General features: G+C 26.7%; 1 protein-coding gene across 1 annotated transcript in view; it reads right to left on the bottom strand.

Moving 5' to 3' along the window:
- Window positions 1-5,794: 5,794 nt before the first annotated feature.
- The window catches only part of LOC132930657 (uncharacterized), a 58,709-nt gene continuing 40,755 nt past the window's right edge, over window positions 5,795-23,748 (bottom strand). The window contains exons 3-4 of the mRNA XM_060996639.1: window positions 19,242-19,448; window positions 5,795-7,765 (exon numbers count right to left, since the gene is read on the bottom strand). Coding sequence (XP_060852622.1) covers window positions 7,620-7,765; window positions 19,242-19,448 — 353 coding nt within the window. The 3' untranslated portion in view covers window positions 5,795-7,619. The remainder of the gene's footprint in view (window positions 7,766-19,241; window positions 19,449-23,748) is intronic.

The following is a 23,748-nucleotide window of genomic DNA, read 5'->3' as shown; positions in this document are numbered from 1 at the left end:
AAATGTAAATATCAATAAAAATCTACGCGATGCCCTAGATAATATTCTCGCCTTTAAGCAAACAGTCTAAATGGATTCTATTGTACGCAAATTCGCTATATTGTACGTTAGTAATATGGATACAACACATGCGAGTACGACGTCCTTTGAAAGGTAAAATAACGTAATAATTTTAGTTAGCCGTGTTCTTGGATGCGGGGAGGTATAAATTCCACCAGTACAGGTAGTTGAAATAGAACTTATCGATTCCGTCGCCTACCAATTTGTATCTGTAGTTATCATATTTCCTTCTATAACTTATACATTCATTTTTAACTTAATTGTGTAATTAATATTTTTTTAAATAATAACTCAAGTATAGGTAGTAGGTAGGTACTTGTATAAAAATAAATATATTATAAACAAAATGTACATACCTATATTAACAATATATCTACAAAATAATACAACAGTAACAGATCATCTAAATATTAAAATAAAAATGTAATAATAATATTCTTATATTTAGGATGGTATTTATAAAAAAATCTTTTATAACGTATAAATTATATTATACAATATACTTATACCAATATACATACAATACTACACAATTTACTTCAAGCCGTAACGTAATTATAGTTAATAACTATAAACACTTAATTATAATTTTATTCGCGAAATCAAAATATAATTGTTGTTCAGGAAAATTAATTTTTCCTTGTTCGACTAAGTGGCAGAATCGATAGATTGTTTTTAGACTACCTATACTGTTGGAATCAATATACCTACCTTTTCCCGAAGTATATAAAAAGTCTGTCAGAATCAATGAATCTCCTTCAAATGTACCGCATAAGGAAGATACATAAAATATACAGGTACTCTATTTACAAACACTATAATTTTTATTCTAAGCTAAAAGGAAGTGAATTTTTATGCATAAAAATAATATATAAAATAATATGATTGTCTTAGTCATTGGGTTAAAACCAAATATTTAGTGTAAACAAAATATGTTTAATTAATACTTTTTTTTTTGGTCAAAAATCAAAATCTTATTCTTATTAATCATATCTTTTTTGTTAATCTTATACAACTAAATACATAATTGCAAATAAAAATGTGGGTGTATATTATGTATTATAAATTTAATTATTATATCAGCCAACGAATGAAGCAAGTTTAATGTTGTATTTTATAATAATATATACGTCAAGTCTTCAAACGCCATACCCATCATCGTAAAATAGTATAAATGCGCGTATAAATTTAATTGATCGAAATAGTTTACGTGATACTATGACTGAGACGACTAATTGTATTGTATAATATTATTATAATATTATAGACATCTGGATAAGGTACCGCATACCAGCGTAAACGTAAGCCAAAACAAACTAGAACAAATCCACAATAGTTGTTATATATATATGCAACTGTCCACCCTGTTAACGGTGATATAGTGGCGAAGAGAAGATCTGCGAAAACCATTTGAATTCTGTCTCATCCAAATTATTGTCTGCATTTGTTTCATTTCACTATCGGTGACATGTGACCGTCTTTTATATATACGATTAATCAGTTATTCACAGTTTGTTTATTTATATTACAGAAAGATTTTTTTTCATAACCAATCTGTTATCTTGAATAAACTCAGTCGTCATATAATTAAAAACGACAATTTTGACATTTAATGAATTTCAATAATAATAAATGACAAAGGTAAGCGCTTTTATACGTATGAAAGTAAAACGAAATTAAATATTGGTATGAATAATAATTCATTTTTATGCATGTATTTTATGGGATTAGGGTGTGATAAGTGGAGCATATATCAATTTCACCTAGTCTTAAATATATTATAATATATAAATATTTAAAATTATAAATCTTATAAAATGTCGGTAGCTCGTTTGTTGCATAGCACACTAACCTATGTATCATATAAATCATTATTTTGAATTATAAAATATATTTTTAAATATATAATATCAATTATATTATATAAGTTATAACGTACCTACACATCATCAAATAAATAATATATTTGTTTTTATTATTAATTATAGATATAATGTATATTATGATTTGTGTTATAAATTAATTGTTTTAATAGACAATTAAGTAATATACCAATTCAGTTTAAGATTTACAGATAGTTTCTACGATTTTTATTAATTTATGGCTATTCATTATCGATAGGAAAACGAACACAGTAGTTGGCAAAGTTGATAATATATTATATAGGTATTTTACTGTAAAACTGAATGTTTTGGTAGAAATCGATAAATATCTTGTTAGGATAGTCATAACTGAGTCATTATGGCATCAAGTTTTCCGTTTATAAAATATCAAAGTAGTTTTTGTACTTGATATTTTGTAATAATAATAATAATAACAATAATATAATACTATTGTCTACATGATAGACCGGCACGACTTTTACATTATTTCAGTACATTGCATGTAGGTGTCTTTTGTACAACATTCCGCCTAGTTTCAGTAAGTGAATTTAATATTGGAACATTAAATTGCTGCAATTTAAAATTAGATTAAAGTAGGGTAATAATAATCAAATACACAGTTATAAGAATAGCAAATTCTCAGATTTCAAATAGCGAGACTACGGAGTGAATGTTTTACTGAAGTCAATTTTTTTTCACAACGAATCCATTTTCCAGTTACAATTTGAATTATAATATAATTTGCATTATTATACACATAAGAAAATTTTATAAAATTAACGACTCGATTAGGTTTTATCAAATTCCTATTTTTTTTAAATTTTTTTTTCAATTACACGTTATAAATAAAATGTATAGTATTTTATTGTAAATTAGAAATTAGAATAAAAATTTTCATGTGTGTGTTTTTGGCGAACAAGAAAATATGCATCCTTTAAACTAATTTAAACATTTAAACACAATACGTATACATTAAATATACTTTACATGTCAATACATTAACAAATAACAATAAAAAATGTTAACTTGAATGATCATTGGCCAATATCATATTTTTTTAAATTTATACATTGATTAATCGTAGATATTGTCGATTAGTTAAATATATAAATATTTCTATATTAATATTATAATAATGTAAATAAAAATTCTTAGTGCATTTTTGTGATGTGCAAACGTTATTGCGATGTTTCAGTTGCGAAAACTCTATTATAGGTTTATTAGATAATATACTCACTGGGTATTTTAATTTTACGTAAACTTCATGTTTTTAATTACATTTGTGTAATTTTGATATACGACGATCCTATTCCAGGTGGACCATAACCGTCATTGCCTCTCATAATTCATCAATAACACAAACTTTATACTCGGAAAATAATTTTAATAAACTTGTCTCTAAAGGGTTAGAACATTTTAGTTTGAATTTTATCCAAAAATAAAAAAAACCCGCACGAACATTGGCTCACGCGTTAATTTCGATATATTATCTTATTGCGTGTGGAATATTTTCTAAACGCAATATGATTTGCAGCTGGTTGTGAGCACTTCATAATTTGTACCCGCAGCTGGTGTAAAAGGCCTGCCTCTTGTCTGTGAACTTTTCTTTGATGTCATGCGTGCTCGTGATAGCGTATTACCGTGTTCTTGTCGTAGTCGCTGAGTCATACAAAACCATTATCCACCACAATTATTGTTTATGATTATAATTTATAAAACAATAGTAATTACTTAAAACGTTCCAGGAAGTATTATTGTATTACAGTGGGATACGCGTGTAATATTTGTTTTAGTCAATATATACAATAATCGGACTTACTCGACATTCAATAATTTCTAATTTCTTGCGTTCATTTTAAACACGTTTTCGCAATAATACTAAAATAGTACATTATCAAAAACATTATATACTAACCGTATAAGTGGAGAAGGTGACTATAATCGAATTGTGTACGTGACCTTTAAAACAACGTCATTACGAGAAAATAACATATTTTTAGAGATGAAATAATTTAATGAAGACTATGTTATAGCCATTTTTCTTGTACCGAACATTTGTAAAAATTTAAAATAACAATCAAAATCTGGCGCATTTCATCGTTTGTTATCTTCTTGATTAGTTTTTTTTTTTGTCATTTTTGGTATAAATTATTAAAATTTATTTCTTGAGGTATTACCTAGTACTATAACTTATAAGTGATTTCCACCCATCTCCAACTTTTATTTGTTAGGTATGTACAACAATCATCATATAATAACCTTTTGTACAAATATTAAAAATCACATTTACAAATAATTTATTATACCTTTTTTTTTTTTTATTGAGGCTAAAAATAATTATGATATTTCAAAAAGTACCTACTATATCTATGTTCTTTATATGTATGGTTTTCATTCATAATGTAATTCATTATTTTCTACTAATTTAGTTATTTTTTATAAAACTTTATATACATTACATTACAGTGAAAGTAAAAGTGAAAATGCTATTCATAAAATAATTTTTGCTCTTTGAAGATTTTACAGAAACGGTAGCTTGTGATGAGATTAATATTAATGGATCAAACTATTGTTATAAGCAGTAAGATTATATGATTAAGAAAAAAAAAGGTTACTTACACCTTTTAAAGATTATGAAACATGTATACTTGTTTATTGCATCTTAAACTTATTAGTTATTACAAATTAAATGCAATATCATACTTATAAATAAGAGCAAGAAAAATATTTTGTTTTAATTTTATTATTGGTTATACCAAAAAAAAAAAAAAATTTGATTAATATTAAGTTTTTTTTTATTTTTTTTATTTTTTTTTTTTTTTATTGAAAATAGGATATTTACAATCTGTGTTTGACATCACAATAAGTAAATTAAATAATTTATGTACATGTTTAACTTGAATAATTTGAAGAGGGAGGCCAACCAGTGATGGAACCCAACGTGAATTTATTTTAGATTAGCAAATCTCTGCAATATTTTCTTTTGAGCCTATGGATGGGATTTATGGGTTGAATAGATGAGATTTGTGATACTAACGGGTTAGTATGGGAAGGTAGTTTGAAGTAGAAGGATCTGTAATGTTTGGTGGCTAATTGGTCAACTGACTCAATTTTTAGGTCAGAGTGTAGTGAAGAGTTGGAAACAAACCAAGGAGCAGACGTTATCATACGGAGGGTAATGGACTGGAATGCTTGTATCGTGCGAATTTGGGACGGCTTTGCACAGCCCCAAATTTGGATTACATATGCCCATATTGAACGCAAGAGAGATTTATACATTATAAGTTTGGTGTGCAGTGGTAGTTTTGACTTTAAAATCGGACGAAGTAGGTGAAGGCAGCTGTTGAGTGTTTTTCTTTTTTGTTTAAGGTGTGGGCCCCAGGTTCAATATTAAGTTGTATCTGTATTATAGTACATTTTCAAAGAAGTTTTTTTAGTTACAAATTTAATGAGTTCATTCATATCAACAGGAACAATTGTTGGCAAAGATTTTAAGTTATAATATCAAACAAAAATATTTTTCTATAAAAGTGTAACTTATAGTTTTTGTTTTTATAAGAATTAAAAATATTGTTAATGGTGATAGGGATAAACATAGTTAAACTGTTTTATAAAATTTTAGGTCGAAAGGATTAAAAATATAATTTATAAACGTTTTTCTATTTTCTAGTTAGTTAGTGAGACTTAGTATATTCATCATTACCCATTTTGAAAATGTAAGACAAAACGAAAAACATCTTATTTTAGAAATACGTACCTGTTGTAAATTCTGGTGCATAAAACCTTTATATTTATTAGGTTTTATGTGTTTGGAATAGGTGTTAGAGAAAAATTCAATTGCACTCTAAATATTCTTGGCTATATTATTAAACGTTTATTTTTTATATTCATACACAAGTTTAACTTAATTGTTTAATATAATATATATTTCGATTACATTAAATATTATTATGCACGATAATAATGTTTGTTTTTAGGTTATATTAAAAACTGTCCTAAACTAAGTTTGGACCATGAATTATGTTATTTTTGCATAACTTCTATGATAATTAATATGTAGTAAATATTATAAAAATTAATCTAGAATACAAACAATAATAATATTAGCTATAAATCATATCAATTTTTACCATTAAAAGGAGTCAGGAACTTGTATTTCTACATTACAAAAAATATATATTTTATACGCACACATTGAAACAATATTGTTTTTTTTTTCATTTACAGTAACCTGATATTTATTGTGAATATTCTATTGTTTAGAATAGATTTACAACTTAATTTGGGCACAACTTAAAGTAAGCATATTTATATTTTATTAACGTTTCATCATAACATATATTGACATAAATTATTAACACATACATTATATTATGCATAATTATAAACAATGGGTTGTAAATATTATTTTATGAACAATGATATGGGAATATATAATATTATTTCTGTTTTTTTTTTTTTTTTTGGTGTACATATTTCATTGTATTTAAAAACAAAAGTCGATCGAAGTAAATAATAATAGATACTCTATATTCAAAACCTTCATGATAATATATTTTCATGAAATACTATATAATAATATGATATTAATGTTTTACAATCGTATTCAGTAATAACAATATATTTTCCCTATTCTATTAAAATTAAATCTAATGCCTTTCGTTTTGTAAGTAATTGACAGTTAATAAAAGGCTTAAAACAAAAATGTATACACGATTATAGAGTATATATGTATATATATATATATATACATGTATGGGTATATCGTGTAAATAATTGACAACTAGAAGGAAAAATGCATGTCCAAACGGTCAAATGCATGAATTTATAAGGTTATATATTATTATGATATAATATATAAGTTCATAACGATACGTAAGGTTGAATTTCAACGGGTCACTTTATATACAACAATTTAAAAAAAAAAGGATTTCATTATTGGATAATAGGATACATTTTATGTACAAGTTAAAAAAAAATGTTCAGATTTATAATGTCATCAACACCGTTGCATGATATTATAAAAACGAAATAACACTGAACTTTATATGTTTAAGTACAGTAACTTAATTCATGTCGTTGGACGATCGTAATTGGAGGAATAATCAAATTAATCAATTTAAACGTTTTTATTTCAAAAATATTTATAGAATCTAAGACCAATTTTAATTGACATTTCGCCAATGATGTGAATTATTATAAATTATGACTGTATAGTATTATTTTTAATAAAATTAATTGAAAATTAAAAATGGAAAACTATGTTATTTTAATTGTATGCACATGAACATGATAAACATGCGTAACAGCGATTGGTTGGACTGAAAACATAATTTATTACGACAGTCGCGACAAAACAAAAATCACTGTCTTTTTTTGTCACGAATATCGATAAATTTCTGTTTGAAACCGTTACGATCCCATAGCACAAATTTCCATATTATTAATTAATTACCCATCATTTCCGACCGATAATTATTATTATTAATATCATTATATTAATATTATTGTTGTTCGTTCGTTCTACATTGATTTACGATTTAATAGTTTCTTCGGTCGATGATTTTAAATAATATGTATAGTATTATACGAAAATGCGAGGTTAAATGTAAATCAAAACGTATCATAATTGTTGAATTTACTATGCGCCATCCAGAATAACAGCCACTGATGATCTTATATCCATCGGTGCCGGTCGTGCCAGGCTATCGTGTAATGTTGTTCCGGTTCGGGTGACCAGCAATTGTCCGACAGCCAACAGCCGACTATGACAGTGGCCATGCCGATCAACAGAGCCAGTATTATGTACAGTTCGGCTTTGCCTGGAATAAAAATTTTTCGAGTGTCATCATAATAATAGGAAAGAGTGTAAAAAACAAATTTAAAATCGTACTTTTTGCTACAATAACGCAATATGTTAACTGTTGCGCATAAATGTTTTTAAATAGATTTAAAAGGGATTTTAATTTCGATTTTAATTGGTATAGATAAGCATATTATACAGAATGGTTTACTAAGTATACGATCATCCATATTTTTTCCTTTAATGAATTTATCAAATTAAATAAAAATAATCAAATTCGGATTTTTGGAATTTTAATTATACTTATGAGAGGTTACTTGTTTTGATTTGCTTACATTTATTTTAAGAAGTGTCACGTGATCATATGCAATTTTTTTCAAAATAAAATAAATTCTTCCTAGGTATTGAAATAATAAATTGTTATTGGCAGATAATGGTTTCGAAAAATAAATTAATATTCGAATATTAATATATTAAAATTCGAACGAGTGTAGTTTTTGAGTAAATAAACACGGTGTTAATTGAAAAAATGTGGTTTACGTGTTTGGTGAATAGCTCTAAAATGGCCAGTAAATATGGATTTTAACATATTTGTAGTACTAACAGGGGGGATACATAAATTACTGTGAGGGCATTAACTACAGTAAATAAACGATAAATAATCATGCGTTGTAACTGTCTTAAGACCCGATAAACAAATATTCGGTGATATTGAACCAAAAAAGAAAAATAATCCAATTTGTATGTTGCACGTTAAAAAAATCAATAAGAGTATATATTTTAAATTCAGAACTCTATACCGAAAACGATGAATGTATTTCATACTGTTATTGTACGCTATTACCGGTATAGTGAATTCCCGAATCAAAATCTAAAACCCAACATCCAAATAAAATGATTCGGGTCCCCAGCGCTGATTAAAAATAAACAAATATATCTAAATGTAAATAATACGTATATTTTTGTCGTTTTACCACACAATTTTCATCTACATATTATATAGTTTTTGCGTTTTTCCATTTCCTGTTTTTTTACTCGACATTTTTGTTTATTTTTTTTTTTTTTTGTACACAGCTTTCATAATAAAACGTTCTCATTGCGGACGACGAAAACACAATGCTCAATTCAATATTTAAAACATGAGGGTAGAGCGGACGAGTCTTGCATTCGAGAAACGAATCATATGGCTACAAGTACAATATATATACGCAATGGAAAACATAGCTTTATTTTCACCACATTCACGCGCGAACACTTTTACTACCTACGCCATAATATTATGTATGATGTGGCGTGGTGGAGTATATATTTCGAGAAACTCACTCAGACGATGGTCGCCGGGGAATACCACGTGGTTCATCTTTTTTTTCTTTATATTATTATACAAACTTAATCTCGAGAGGAATTGACAACACGCGCGTTTAAAAACACAAAACCTTTTCCTGTACCTAGAACGTCTATAAGACCGAAGGGTTTTATAGGTCCTGTGGTCAAAACTATACACGAGGTATGTGTTATATAAATGTAGGTGTATATATGCTCATGGTGATAACCTTGCAACGCTTGTATAATAATAATATAACATACAATCATTTTATTTTTGCTGTTGTTGTTGTTATTATATTGTATAACGACACGAGAAAAACCATTGCAAGAGTGGTATAGAATATTCAAAGGAGAAAAAAATCGTCATATCGTTATTAAAATTCATTGACTTTGACAATAACAATAAAAATTTTAAATAATTCATTTATTCTAAAAACCAGTGAGTGAAATCAGTAAAGATCATACGTGGAAAAGGGAAAAAAGGAAATATTCTTTATTTTTTTTTGTTCTTATTATTTTGAATATTTTGAATATTCCTTCATGCTTAATTTTTCTGTATTACATAATATATATCATATAATTATAATTAAGTCTTTTGTAGAACTGGCTATACATATTCAGTCCCTCAACTACTTAATTTTAAACTCAAGTAAGTACCTACTATTTTAAAATATCAACAATCTTTATAAATTTGGATCTTATTTTTAGTTCTTTAAGAACGAGTCATGATACTGTTAAGGTTAACTGTTAAACCCAACAAAATATATCAATTTATATTGCTGCTATTATACAGTTAAGAATAATAAATTTTTTATCGATTTGAAATTGAACTAAAGTATTATGATGCATAAATATTTATTTTTTTAATATCATATTTATGATATGAATTTACGATATTATTTTTGTTATTATCATATAATATTAAAATGATGTTCCATAATTTATTCATATTTTCAATTTAACGTTTTAAGGTCGCCAATAAATACTATGATATTGACGAATTGTTGTTATACATTTTAGTACCTATATGTTCGTAATAAACATTAATAATCACATCAAATACTACATAGATCATAGAAGATATTACTTATCGTGTTAAAATATTATGTATTTATATTTTCTCCTCATGCGTATACTAATAAAAGACAATGAAGACATTATTTAATAATAATTAAGTTTTGATGTAAATTTTTAATTTTTAATTTTAATAAAATTTCAGCGTGAATCAGTGGACAAGCTAGTGATTTTTAGACTTTAGTGAGGAAAATGACCCACACGTATACTTTCTTGGCGCCACCACTGGATTAAAGGCTAATGACAAGTAGAAATATTAATCATAGATTTCCAACATTTACGTCATTAGATCTTTATAAGTAAAGCTGACTTCTCAGGAGAATCACGTAATCCGCAGTTTATTTTTTGATTATTATATAGACCTTATTTAAAAAAATGAAATGTCATACTATTATATTATATTGTATACATATACTCATATATTTCAATATTTCTCCAATTATATTTTTTTGTTATGCTGTTATAGTTATTTACAAAATTTAAAAATTGATTAAATGACTACAAACGATGACTTACTTGAAGTTGGTTTTTCAGAAATTTCATCTTTAAGGAATGATGAACATTTTTTAAAAATGAAACATAATGAAACTAAATTATGTGGACAATTTGGAGGAACTAAATAATTTAAGCAAGGATGAAAAATAAAGAATAATAAAATACCTGGTGCGAGGAATTTTGAATACCTATATTGTTGAGTCAGCGGAAGAAAATTTAAAATTATGTGCATACTTTGTTATTTTGGATTCATTAACAAATATAATATAGAAACACTGTTTTGAAAATTTTTCTAATATTTTTAACAGATTCTAAGTATTGAACCTACAGAAAACATAAATTCAAATCTTGTTTCAATTAAATAATTGTTAACATTTTATGAATTTGACATGATGAAACAAATATAGAAGTTCATTTTGTCTGGCTTACAATCAAGTTTACATTAAAAATGAACCTCTGAAAATAAATGAAGTGTTTAAGTTCCTGATATCTAGAGATATGTTTTTTTCTTATCCAAATTTATGCAAATTGTATAAACTATATTATACATTACCAGTAAGTAATGCAACTGCAAAAAAAGTTTTTGCTGACTTAAACTTCTAAAGACTTACTTCGCTCGACAATGCCCGAAGAACAGCTATCAAGTTTAGCGATATTAAGCATTGGAAACACCATAGCTTAGACTATGAACTTTAATAAAGTGAGATAACTATTAACTATATTTTTTCAGATGAATAAACGATGAAAGTTATTGTAATATATTATCATTTTTATTTTTACTGTACTTATTTATAATAATATATTTTAAAATAAATTAATACATTGTTGAGATTGAAAATAAAAGTGTAAAAACAATAATATAACAATTTTATATTTTTAAATCTGATTATGAAGTATGATATAATATTAATTTTTTCTAATGATAATAATTAGGGGTAGAATTTATATGCACTGGTATATATATATATATTTATTTTTTTTTGCAAATTTTGATTACTGATTTAGTTTGAAATATCTACGAACTACGTCATGATGAAACAAATAGAGTTATTTTATTTTACATATTTTTAATAAAATGCATATTTTTGCATATTTTAACTATAAGCAATGTTTGTTTTATCGTATATTTTAGCTATTCCATTATTTCAATCCAAAAAAAAGCTTCTTTTCGTGCGTTGAATTTCGAGATCTATTTTCTGGGTTACCATTTATTTAACGAAAAAACTGCGAAGGTGGTTAGGTTATAATAAATGCGATAGATTTGTTTGAAAATAGGAAAATAAAAATTATTTTAGCTTTATTCATCATTATATTCAATAACTAGAAAATGAGTTACTTTCACTTAGCAAAAGTCTAGAAATTGTTAAAAATATCAAAATCAAACTTAACTAAAATAATGGGAATACTTCTGAAAAGGTCAACAAAATATTTTAGAACATTTTAGAAAAAAATCGAGGAAAAAATTCTATTTAAAATGTATGATTCATTAAATAGAAGTCATTTGGATAACAATTTTCATTACAGTATAATTTCTGATGAACTATAGTATTTAAAAACATAAAAATTACGTCATATGATGTTAAACATAACTTCAGCAAGTACAACAATAAACTATGATCTTTTATTTAAAAAAAATTTAAATACCACATCATTATTTAATGCAATACTTTTAAATTTGAATAATATTAATAGTTTAAAATAATATTTTTAATATTTTAGAACTTAAAAACGTTCTTTTGTATTTTGTATAATATTTTTTACATTTTTGTTGAATATTTTTGCATATTTTTAATAAATCAAACGCATATTTTAGTATTTTACCATTTATTTTTATTTTATATACATTTTAGCTTTATTAGTAATAATAAAGTAAAATGTACAGATTTAACTAAAACTGACCAGTGAGGCTGTTTAATTAATATGGGTTATTCATAAATTTATTGTCAGTTTTAATAAGCATTTTTATATAGATTTTTAATATTAACTGTTTTTATATTATCAAATGTTTTGTTGATTCATTGTTATCGTTATTGTAACACTACAAATCCAAACAAAATATTTATATGACATATCCGTAGTACATAGCTGCGCATTTATTTTCATCTATTTTTAGTTACCATGGATGGTTAACCTATACGTTCAGAAATATATTTTACTTTGAACCTTCTTATATAATATTATATTAGGTTGTGGGAATCTGGCTATAATATTAACTGGAGTCTATAAGTCATCTAGTGTGTCAGGCCGTACTGGTTTCCAAAATTTTTTATCAGAATTTCGATTTGTTCAAGAAATAAAATTAGTACACATATTTAAGATTAAAATTAAATTAAGGTTTTACCGATTACTGCTAGTAAATGTCTATGTTTCCAGATTTTAGAGAATTATATTGATAAATTCTAGGATAATACAAAATAATTTTGTCAAATTGGTCAAGGTTCAAATAATTATTGTAGTTCAGACTTGTAAAAACGAGATAATAAAAATCTTAGAATAAAATATATTATTTTATTATATGTCAAAATACCGAACTATATTTTAAAATAATAATTACATAAAAGTCTCCAATTGATAATTATAATCCTGTTTCAACGATAAGAAATAATTTAAATGCTTATCGTTTTTGTTGAGATAAAATATTTTTTTAAATAATACATTAAGCTTATCGTTTAAGTTATTTTATTACAAAATAAAAATAAATAGTATATTTCTTATTGTATACAAATATAATATAATGATATAATAATATGTATTTTTTAGAATAACTGATGTTTTATAAATATTTTCAGAAAAGGTAACTTAATCATGTATATATTATACTATAAACACAGCTGCATATTTAAATAGTTTATGAAGAACTTTGTATAAGAGATTGAATTTTTATTACTATTCTCGTTATTATGCTATAGTTGACAAAATGTATATTTAAGTCCCGAGCCATTTTAATGTATGCCAAAAACAACATTTTGACAAATATGTCGTCTGCTCCTGAACATGATGGATTATCTAATCGCGTCATTTTAATGATTTTTGATGGATAATTCCGTACATTAACTCTTTGTTAACTATAACCGCAATATTATTACCTTTAACGTTAATTAAACGTATTAAACGCGCATAATTTTTATATCAGAAAACATTGATATTCTATCAATTAAAATAATTATAAGTCTTACATTTTAGTCACTTCATTGATCATATTTAACCACAATCGGTAAAAATTGCCATAAATGCTATTATGTGAATTGTGAATATGGGTATAATACTATTGGGAATATTAATATTATATTATTGAATTAGGTATGTAAACTATCTTTATTTTTGATTTATAATTAAAATTTATAATTTTTCAACTGTTCTAGTGTAGGTAGGTATATGTTAATAAAACATTCATATCCTGTATTTTTATGAATTAATTAAGGTTTATTCATACATAATCTAGACTGTAGGACGTATCATTTTAATATATTTACACGAGTTTGTTTAAATGAAAGGATATATGTATTACATACTGAAATCACAGGACGGGTGGTCTATTTTTTATATGTGTAATTTTTTTTTTTTTAACTCTCATATTTTATAATAGTTCCTTCATTTTCATACATTTTCTGCATTTTACTTGTTCTTTTCTAATTTGTATTTCTACATTGTGCCTTAAATTTATTTACCTAGTATTGTAACAAAATGTTATGCTAGAAGAAAAAAGTTCTTATAAAAAAAAAAAAAAACGCGAAAGTAAGTTAATGTCAACTGATTGTGTGACAAAACCTACGACAAATCTCAGAAAAGTTTGCGTCTAAAATACATGTAAAATATCCGTTAACAAAAAAAATGTGTTAAATTCCTAAGTTTATTTCACACTTCTCGTGTGTTTCTGCTAAAATCGAAAAAAAAACAATAAAATCATTTTGAACGTCAGCGGTGTGATGTATGTGAAATCCTTTTGGTTTGTTTTTTTCGCTGCTCGTAAAGTTTAAACGAAAACCAGCCAACCAGAAACAGATCGTGCTCGAAATGCACCACCTATGCCGAAGTTTTTGAATAATAAAAGCGTAGCTAGTACATCGGATACGTGTAAGCACGATGGTAATACTTAGGAGGGGGTTGGCGAACCTCCTATATTAAACGCGCAGAACGTAAATCCGGACGGTATTTAGCTCCACGTTCCACCCCACGTTATTTAATAATAATAATAATAATAATAATGATAATAACATAGTCGTTTGAACCTTCGCCTTTAGGTTTATACGGTTTTGATACCTTTCGTTTCCACGAACAATCCGCACAGCAGCTGGTGATCATTCGCTTTATTATACAATGATGATAGGTACGCGTAATAATATTATACCAATAAGTGGCATCATCGTAATATATTATCAAGTTAGCCTGTGTAAGGAATCACACCATGCATCATAAAATTGTTTAATATTATGGCGCCAAATCCAGTGGCGGGTAGTGAGCTTATGTGAGGAGGTTTAAGAAGTGTAAACACAATGAAACATATTAATTTATACATTTAAGATTTTGAATTAAATTACGATATTACCGTATCGTAATCATATACAAATTATGTGATAAATTTTTACTATTAACAATTTATTATTAATTAATATACCAATAAACAGTTGTTTTGCCATTGTAAATTTTTACTATATATTTTAAACTATAATATTATGTTACGACCAATATAATAATTGCTATTAATTTAATAAATTTAAAAAAAAAATTCTCAGATCTGTCGATTCTGAAATATTTATTCATAATCTTTAAATGTCTGCATAGAAATCATTATAATATAGACATATGCTATAATATTATAGTTGATATAATAATTATCTTTTAATTTAACAATATAAGATTCCATTATTGGCTATTTGTATAATACCTACTAAAATATAGTATCTGAGTAAATATTTACATAAGGTAATATTTTTAGTTGGCCCATCATGAAATTTAAATCTATGGGTAGATTTTTCGGTGCACTATAACTTTGCACGCATCGTGGCAATTTTTTTTTTATAAAATACTCGTATTTCTGTATAATATTTTAACACTGTAAATCTGCACACAATAAATATATTCAGTTTAAAATTTGACGCTCATTATGTGTAGTTCTCCAATACAAGAACGCGGAAAAAAAACAGGAACACTAAGATTTTCTTATGGCTAAATTGTTTATTTTTGTGATATTCTATTAATAATTTAAGTATATGATTTTCATAATATTATGTAAATCAATATTATAATGAGTTAATTTTAATGACTTTATTTTTGAGCTCTTGAGAATTTTGCCTTATATGTGCAAAAACTTTTTTGTCAAAACTTTCTTTTTGATGGATATCAGTATATGTTGCTATTATATAATATAGACAGGTGGAATTACATTTTTTGTACTATACATATACCGTTTTTTTCGATCAATGTATAAGATGAAAATACGTTTCTATGTACTTTTATATTGACATATAGGTAGTTGTTTTGATTCTACAAGAACACAGTCTTTTTCGTTTGATATAAAATAATAATGATAATAATAATTAAAATTAAAGTGGAAAACTTAATTTACATTTTAAAAATCTTGTAGCATCCTGGACGCAATTAGATAATAATTTAAAATTATTTTTCACTTTTTTTTTATCTCGACTTTGATATACGTATAGTAAACATTGATGTTTTTCAATAAGTAATATTCTAATTTCAAATATCGTGATTTAATATATCTCGGTACCTTATTATAACCCATCAAAAAATTATGATTTAAATGTAACATGCTGATAAATAATTAAATTCTACTTTAAGTAGATCTTTGTTTTGGATCAAGCGATTTTTAAACTAAAAGAGATCATCAATACAAGTTTTTGGTGAATTATGTGTATCATCGACGACTCACGGTAAGATTCGTTCGTACTTGTATAATATTCGTATAGGTAGACGTTTCGTATGAATAAATTACTATAATACATAATATTATAATGTTATATACTTTATATCAACAGGATGGCGGGCCATGGTTTACCGAATTGAACGAGAAAACTGGAGAACACAGTGAGCCATCCTCTTTATAATGTATAATATTACAATATTATCCTTCCGGTGTAACTTAATCGTTGGCGTACATGAACATTCAGATAATAATAATATAAAATTAATAAATCGTGCCGGTGCTTATATTCCAAGATTATAAACCTAGAATAAGAATATATATCATATTAAATATTATGATATAATCGTATATCGACTCATCTCACAAGACTAGCAATAAATATAATTCGTATTTAATTTATACAAGATGATTCACCAAGTATGCACACTCCCTTTTTTTCTTTCAATATTGCAGTTATTCAAAATCTAGTTTTTAGAATTTTTAATATACTTTTAAATTTAAGACTATATTTTAAAATTCTTGAGATTTTTTCTTCGTTTTAAAATGATAGAAACTTTTGTTTTGGTTTTTTTTATTTTTTAATGAAACATTATTTTTTCTACTATAATTATTTACCGGATAATTTTTCTGAAAATTGTTATGTATTAAAATAAAAATTCTAATGAGTAGTTTTCGAGTTATTTAACTTTGTGTACTAAGGATAGTATAGGTCTATGCTAATAGATTTGAAAGATATGATGACATTTAAGGTCTGTATAGTAACTTGAACAATTTAATGGGTAGATTATATTAATATATAAATATTTATTAAGAATGGTCTAGATAAATAATAATAGGTAATAATAATTCTACAATGATAACATTGACATATTTATATTATGTTTTTTTAAATAAACTAAATAATTTACAATAAAAAAGGGTCTTATTTGAAAAAATAAAAGTTTATATTACCTTAAGATACTGACTGTATTACCATTATTTTTCTACAATTTTTATATGTAGTCTTTAAACAATATTTAAGCTTTCCAAAAATCAGAACCTGAATAAATTCATTATTAAATTTAAAAAAAATAGTGTTGACCACGCTTGGTGATTCATTCTATATATTAAAATATAATATAGAACAGCCCAGCGTTATTATATTGTAATAACAAAATCGTCTATTTGCGTTTGGTGGATAATATATTTATAGTACACGATGTAAGTAGTTTCCAAATGCATAACACGCTCGTATTTTATACATGAATATTAATATTTCGACTTGTTAATAATAAGTATAATAATATTATATATATATATAAATAATTGTGCGTACACAATAGTCGTATATCATATGTTGTATAGCAGCGAAGTGTGTTGTACCAGTAGTTATACAATATAATATATTTACACGTGTGTATATCCGGGCGTGAGGTGAGCAGCTTGTATATATTATACTATATTATACTATTATAAATAAATATGCAAACCTATTGCATACATGTATAAGATTATACGTGCACTTTCGTTCGGTTCTTGTTTTATTCACAGCCCACGCCACTAAATTTTTTATTCATAGCTTCAACGAGCACTACCACTGTAACTCTGTAGGTAGTTGTCCAGTAACATTACTAGCCGTTATTCGCCGCGTGCCGTTCAGCGAAACAGCACACATCAATTATTTATTTTATTTATATTTGTAAAGTCGATACTCGCCAAGGGAAATTAAGTTATTACAACTTATATTTAATAACAAGGTAGTAAATTACTGTGTATTGGATATATATGTAAGCTAAGACAAAGTTTTATGATAGATGGAGAGTATATTTTATCGTACAACCTATGGTTATACAATAATTATTCCCTCGACCGTATATCCTAAGAATGTAACGAGATGACAAATTTCGATTTTTTTGAAATTAGAATTACAATCGTTTAATGTAAGTTATAGGTATTATGTAATTTGACTTGTCAAGCATCTAGTTTCTTCTATTATATTTTACTTTAATTTAAATTACTAACTTACTAGCTCTTGTTTACAAACCATTATTGTATACTATATTATTTAAAATGCCAATAGTGATTATATTAATTTTAAGATACGATTGTATTACCGTACTATACTTGAGCCTTCACGAGCCTTTAACCATTTTAACCTAATAAATAATTAATGAATATCAAGAAAAATTATTTGGTAAAAGTTATTCTCATTTTTACATTTCATTATGTAAGCCATAGAATTTTTAAAGCACTATCGGAACTTTATGTCAATACGTGGTGATCATACGAAAATATGAAAGAGTAATAAATTCTGCATATGTTACTATAGATGATATAATTACCCGTTGTAGCTGAGATCCATTAAGGAATTAATATTAACTGAGAATAGGTGAATGAGAGGTGATATTACGTACTTGACACGTATTTAGAGTTATAGGCCAATATTTGGGACCCGTTAAATAAATTAAATACATATATATAGTAGATAAAATAATATTATGTAATACAAGAAATTTCATTGAGTATGTTCACTCTTATTTATTTAATATAATACATTTATTCAAATTCTTATAATGAAAATTCTGAAAATTATGGTTTGAATAACTGTGTTAGGTATTCAAGTAAAAAAAAGAGGTTAGTATGTTTTGTAAATCACTCTACCTTAAAGAAACTGTCTATCATAGACTAAATAGTGCCCTATGTTATATTAAATAATTATTTTTTTGCACAAACTCACCGAGTGGCTGATCACTGCTCTTCCAAATGGAACTGTATACCGTGCCCGGATCTGTTCGCCGCCATTCACCCCGCCAACCCCGTCGTGATATGGCGCTGTTATTGTTATTGTTGTTGATGTTGTTATTGTTGTTGCCAATATTTGAGTCCAGAGGCGATCCGGCTTGTGGTTGACTTGGCTGTCCTGTCTGTGGTCTACAATTGCCATCTGCGAGAAGGTATGAATACGATATTATATAATATTGCAATTGGAAAAAAATGACGAAAAGAAACACAAATGGTTATATAATTTATGTAAGTCAATATAATATTATAAAAGTGATTAATAGTTATTCTTATTTTCTTTTTTAAAAGTCCGTTTAAATTACAATACATATATGAGTTATAAAATATTAAATTTTGGTTAGTTAGGAAGATTGTTTATGATAAAATATCAATTACAGTAATGAACACTCGTTCTTTTGAATTCTATCGTAACCAATTTTGATTTATATGATAAATAGTTTCCTAATGGCTAAAAATATGTATAATGTACAAAGAATATCGGAGTAGATTATTAATTATGATTAGGACCATAATTCTTTATTTGTATTGTAAGCCAACGGCGTTGAGGGTATAAAAACTTTAAAAAAAATAACTATTTTTTAATGCATTACAATAAAATTATGTTTAAACTTATATTGTATTATAATAAATTCAACAAACAATAACATTAATCAAATAAATTATAATTATTATTATTAAAATAGTATTTTTTATTTATTGTTGGGATTGTTGGGTCCACAGTTATTGAAGCAATGGATATTTTGAAATATTTAATTGACAGCTATTAGACTAAATAATATATTTAAATAATTATATACAATAATGGTATATACGTGAAATGATTATTTGAAATATATTTTAATATGATGAATTATTATTGCAGTATTTGATCTTCTGACTGGTGATGATTAATTACAACTATGCCCACAATTATACATCAAAAACACTAATGGTGTTTAAACGTAGAAATATTGAAACCATCGCTTCCGGATGTTACAAGCTCAATACATTTATACAACCATAATAAATGTGAATTAATTTACAATACGTCGAATTCATTTTAATCAAAATTGTATCAATTCTTCAATGATAAATTGATGATTTAAGTGCAAATACTATATTCACACACATATATTATAAGTATACAACAATAAACTGTACGTTCCAACTTGGTTTTACAATTATTAAAAAGTAATATATATATATTATGTATTATTATTATTATTATTATTATTATTGTATTTTTAAATAAATAATAAAATATAGACTCTAAAGGCTTATTTAAAAAATCCGAATCATTTAATTTAATTATTGTTTAATTCGGTTTATACTCAGATGAATTGTTTATGTAAATCGTTATTGAAGGATGATTGATATTCATGTCATCGCTTAAATAATTAGTAAGTGTTACAATGGTTATAATTTCATGCTCAAGTATGATTGAAAATGAGTAGGATTTAAGTATTCATATTTTATATTTCTTCTGATATCGTCTTTAAAATATGAATATTACACACTTTAAAAAAATCCTAATCTTAAATGAAAATTGCCTATATATGTATATTATAATGATTATCAATACCTACTAGTACTAAACATCTGTCAAAAATAGACCTAATAAAAAGGACAGGTATGGGTAAGAAAAATATTTTATGTAAACCTAAAACATTATCAGGTGAATAATTGAAGATAAGAAACGTTGATTTATACAGTATCTTTTACTCGACAAATCAACTTTTCTAATTGTAGATTGTTTATACCTTAAAGCTAAAAAATTGTAGTTAAAAGTTCACGGAAGAGCAATCTGTTTGATCAATTTTTAGATTCTGAATGGAGCGATAAATATATTGGTTTTACAATGATGTGTGTTTTTTAAAACTTTTTTTGTGTCGTTGTATACTTACTATAATAGAAAAAAAAATGCTGAGATTTTCAACTTAGAGAATGGTCATTGGGAAAGGTTTCCGATACTTACTTAACGAGTTACACTTAACACCTAAAATACAGCAGAGCAACTGCCTTGGTTTTTTTTTTTTTTTAATTTTATTTTAGATTAAGAGTGGAGATTAGAATATTTTGGTTTTATAATAATTTATTAATTTATAACTTATTTTTCTAGGCATGTGCCAGTTGTCTTGTTTTTGAGTTAACATCACGAAAATGGAATTATTTAATCAATAGCAGTTTTTGAAAAAATGGATTTTGTTTTTTATTATCATTTATATAAAAGTATTAACCTTTTTCTGAATTTTTACGAAATATTTTAATAACTCATTTCTATATACGATAATATAGTGTTCAAATTATTTTGATTTCTTAGTTTATCGTTAAATTTAAATGTAATCATATCTATTACAGTGACCCATCCAATAACAATCTATAATTGAAAATTACTATTATATAAATATCCAATTAATGTTGCCAACATTTTTTTATCATAGTAAAAAATATGTCAAAAATACAAAATAAATCACAATTTTTTGTTTTTAGTGTTTGAAGTAAAAACATTACAAAATTAGATACTAAAAACGTAAAAACGATTTTTTCTCTACGTTTTCCTCCATTACCTTTATATAAATAAATATAATTAAATAACAGTATATTATTATTGTAAATTATAAGAGATCGATTTTCAAACAAAGATCGTTTAATACTATAAAGACTTTGGGGTACTATACAATTAGCGTTAAGTTGATCGATATACAACAGGACAATTTGTAGAGATTTACTAATCTGAGATGGCAGAAGGGTAACTCCATTATAAGCCTTAAATCGGTAAACCTTCTTGGCAGACATTTCGTATCTACCTGCGTAGTATTATATATAAAGAACGATGTATAGAAACTAACACACCTCGCTTGATGGTCTTGATCGCTTTTCCTTTAACGCGTTTTCTATTTGTCGCTTAAATACAGGCACGCACGCGCGCCCACACACACACACACATACACTTAAACGAAGAAAATGTATTGTAAAACTTTAATGTGACTCTAAGGCTAAAGCGTTCGAGCAATTATTTTATTCGTTTATATCGTACGAGAAGTGTCGTCGTTAACCGCACACTCGTCTTTGAGAGGATATTAATTTATTTTATTTTTTCGTTAGCCCAAATCACGTGACGTCGGCAATAAAATCTCACATACCTACCTAATATTTGAGCGAAGTGTGCGCGGCACGAAACTACTATCTCTGATGCAGGCGGACGCGGTGACACTACGACAGTATTACAGGAGGAGGATCTGGCAGGACTTGACCCCGTCGTCGTCGTCGTCGTCGCCAGGGCATTCTGTAATTTCTGCCACGGTCATTTGTCATTGGAGCTTTCCGGTTGAACGTCATCAATCATGGTCTTTAACATTGTGTGCGGCGTGCCATCCGTCCGCCCGTTCGTTTTAGGACGCACGCGCGCACGATAATGCGACGACATGTTGTCATTATGTGTGCGTGTGTCTCTGTGTGTACCTACTACGGTCACAATGACGACACGCCACTAACTGGCGGAGCGAGAATAGAGGCGACGACGGTCCCTTGTGTTTTCACACGCGTTTCTGTTCACACGTATCCCATTACTACGGTCTATATATATATAGGTATATACCATACAGGTATATACCTGGTATGGGTTATGTTGCGGGTGGACCACATGACCGTCTGTGCAGGGTCGATATTATTTAAATCGTTCTACCTTGACGCGTCGGGGTTCGGCGATTTGGGCTACAAAAATCCGTCGCTGAACGATTTCTATATAATAACAGTAAGTATAATGATATCATGATATGCGATAACTGCAGAACCGCCGCCTGTTACTAAAAGCGCTCGAACACTGCACTTTAACGTATTATTCGATGTGTGCTCATGTGTGTTTCCAGTGGGTCATATATACGTCCGGTAAGTGCATATGACTGTGTGAAAGTACCCAGCGGTGGTGGATAGAATCCGTTAATATATTACGTTATTATGTTAATAGGATAAGGTATTCGACCATAATATCTTACTCCGACCCCTCCGACCGCAATATCCTCTAGAGGTTATGATAACGCAAATTGCAGTTGATATCATAATAAATACCACGTCTGCGTTTCGTAACAATTTTGAGTCCTCAGAGAAGTCCGATTTTTGTAAACACAGTAATCGGAGGGAAACGATTTTCTATCAAACTCGTATTGACGTCCTTTGCGTCGCTCGTTTTCAAAAGCCGCTGGCAGTAGGTACCTATAGTGTCTGATGGAGTTTTACCGAGTTTTTTTTATTATGATATATATATAAAAAAAAAAAAAAAAACTAACGTTCGTCGATTCATCAAAATGTCACACAGTTGCCCGAAGTTGAGAACGAAGCCGGAATGTTTTTGCGTAAATAGAACCACGTTAGACAAAACGTTTTAGACAATAATACTTATACCGGTTGCAGTATACAGTGTGTTTAATTTAAGAAGTCACTCTTTATTCATATTATATGTGAAT

The sequence above is a fragment of the Rhopalosiphum padi genome, chromosome 4 (assembly GCF_020882245.1).
Source record: "Rhopalosiphum padi isolate XX-2018 chromosome 4, ASM2088224v1, whole genome shotgun sequence".
NCBI classification, from domain to species: Eukaryota; Metazoa; Arthropoda; class Insecta; order Hemiptera; family Aphididae; genus Rhopalosiphum; species Rhopalosiphum padi.
Note: the sequence above shows the minus strand (reverse complement) of the source record. Positions and strands in the feature narration are given on the sequence as shown.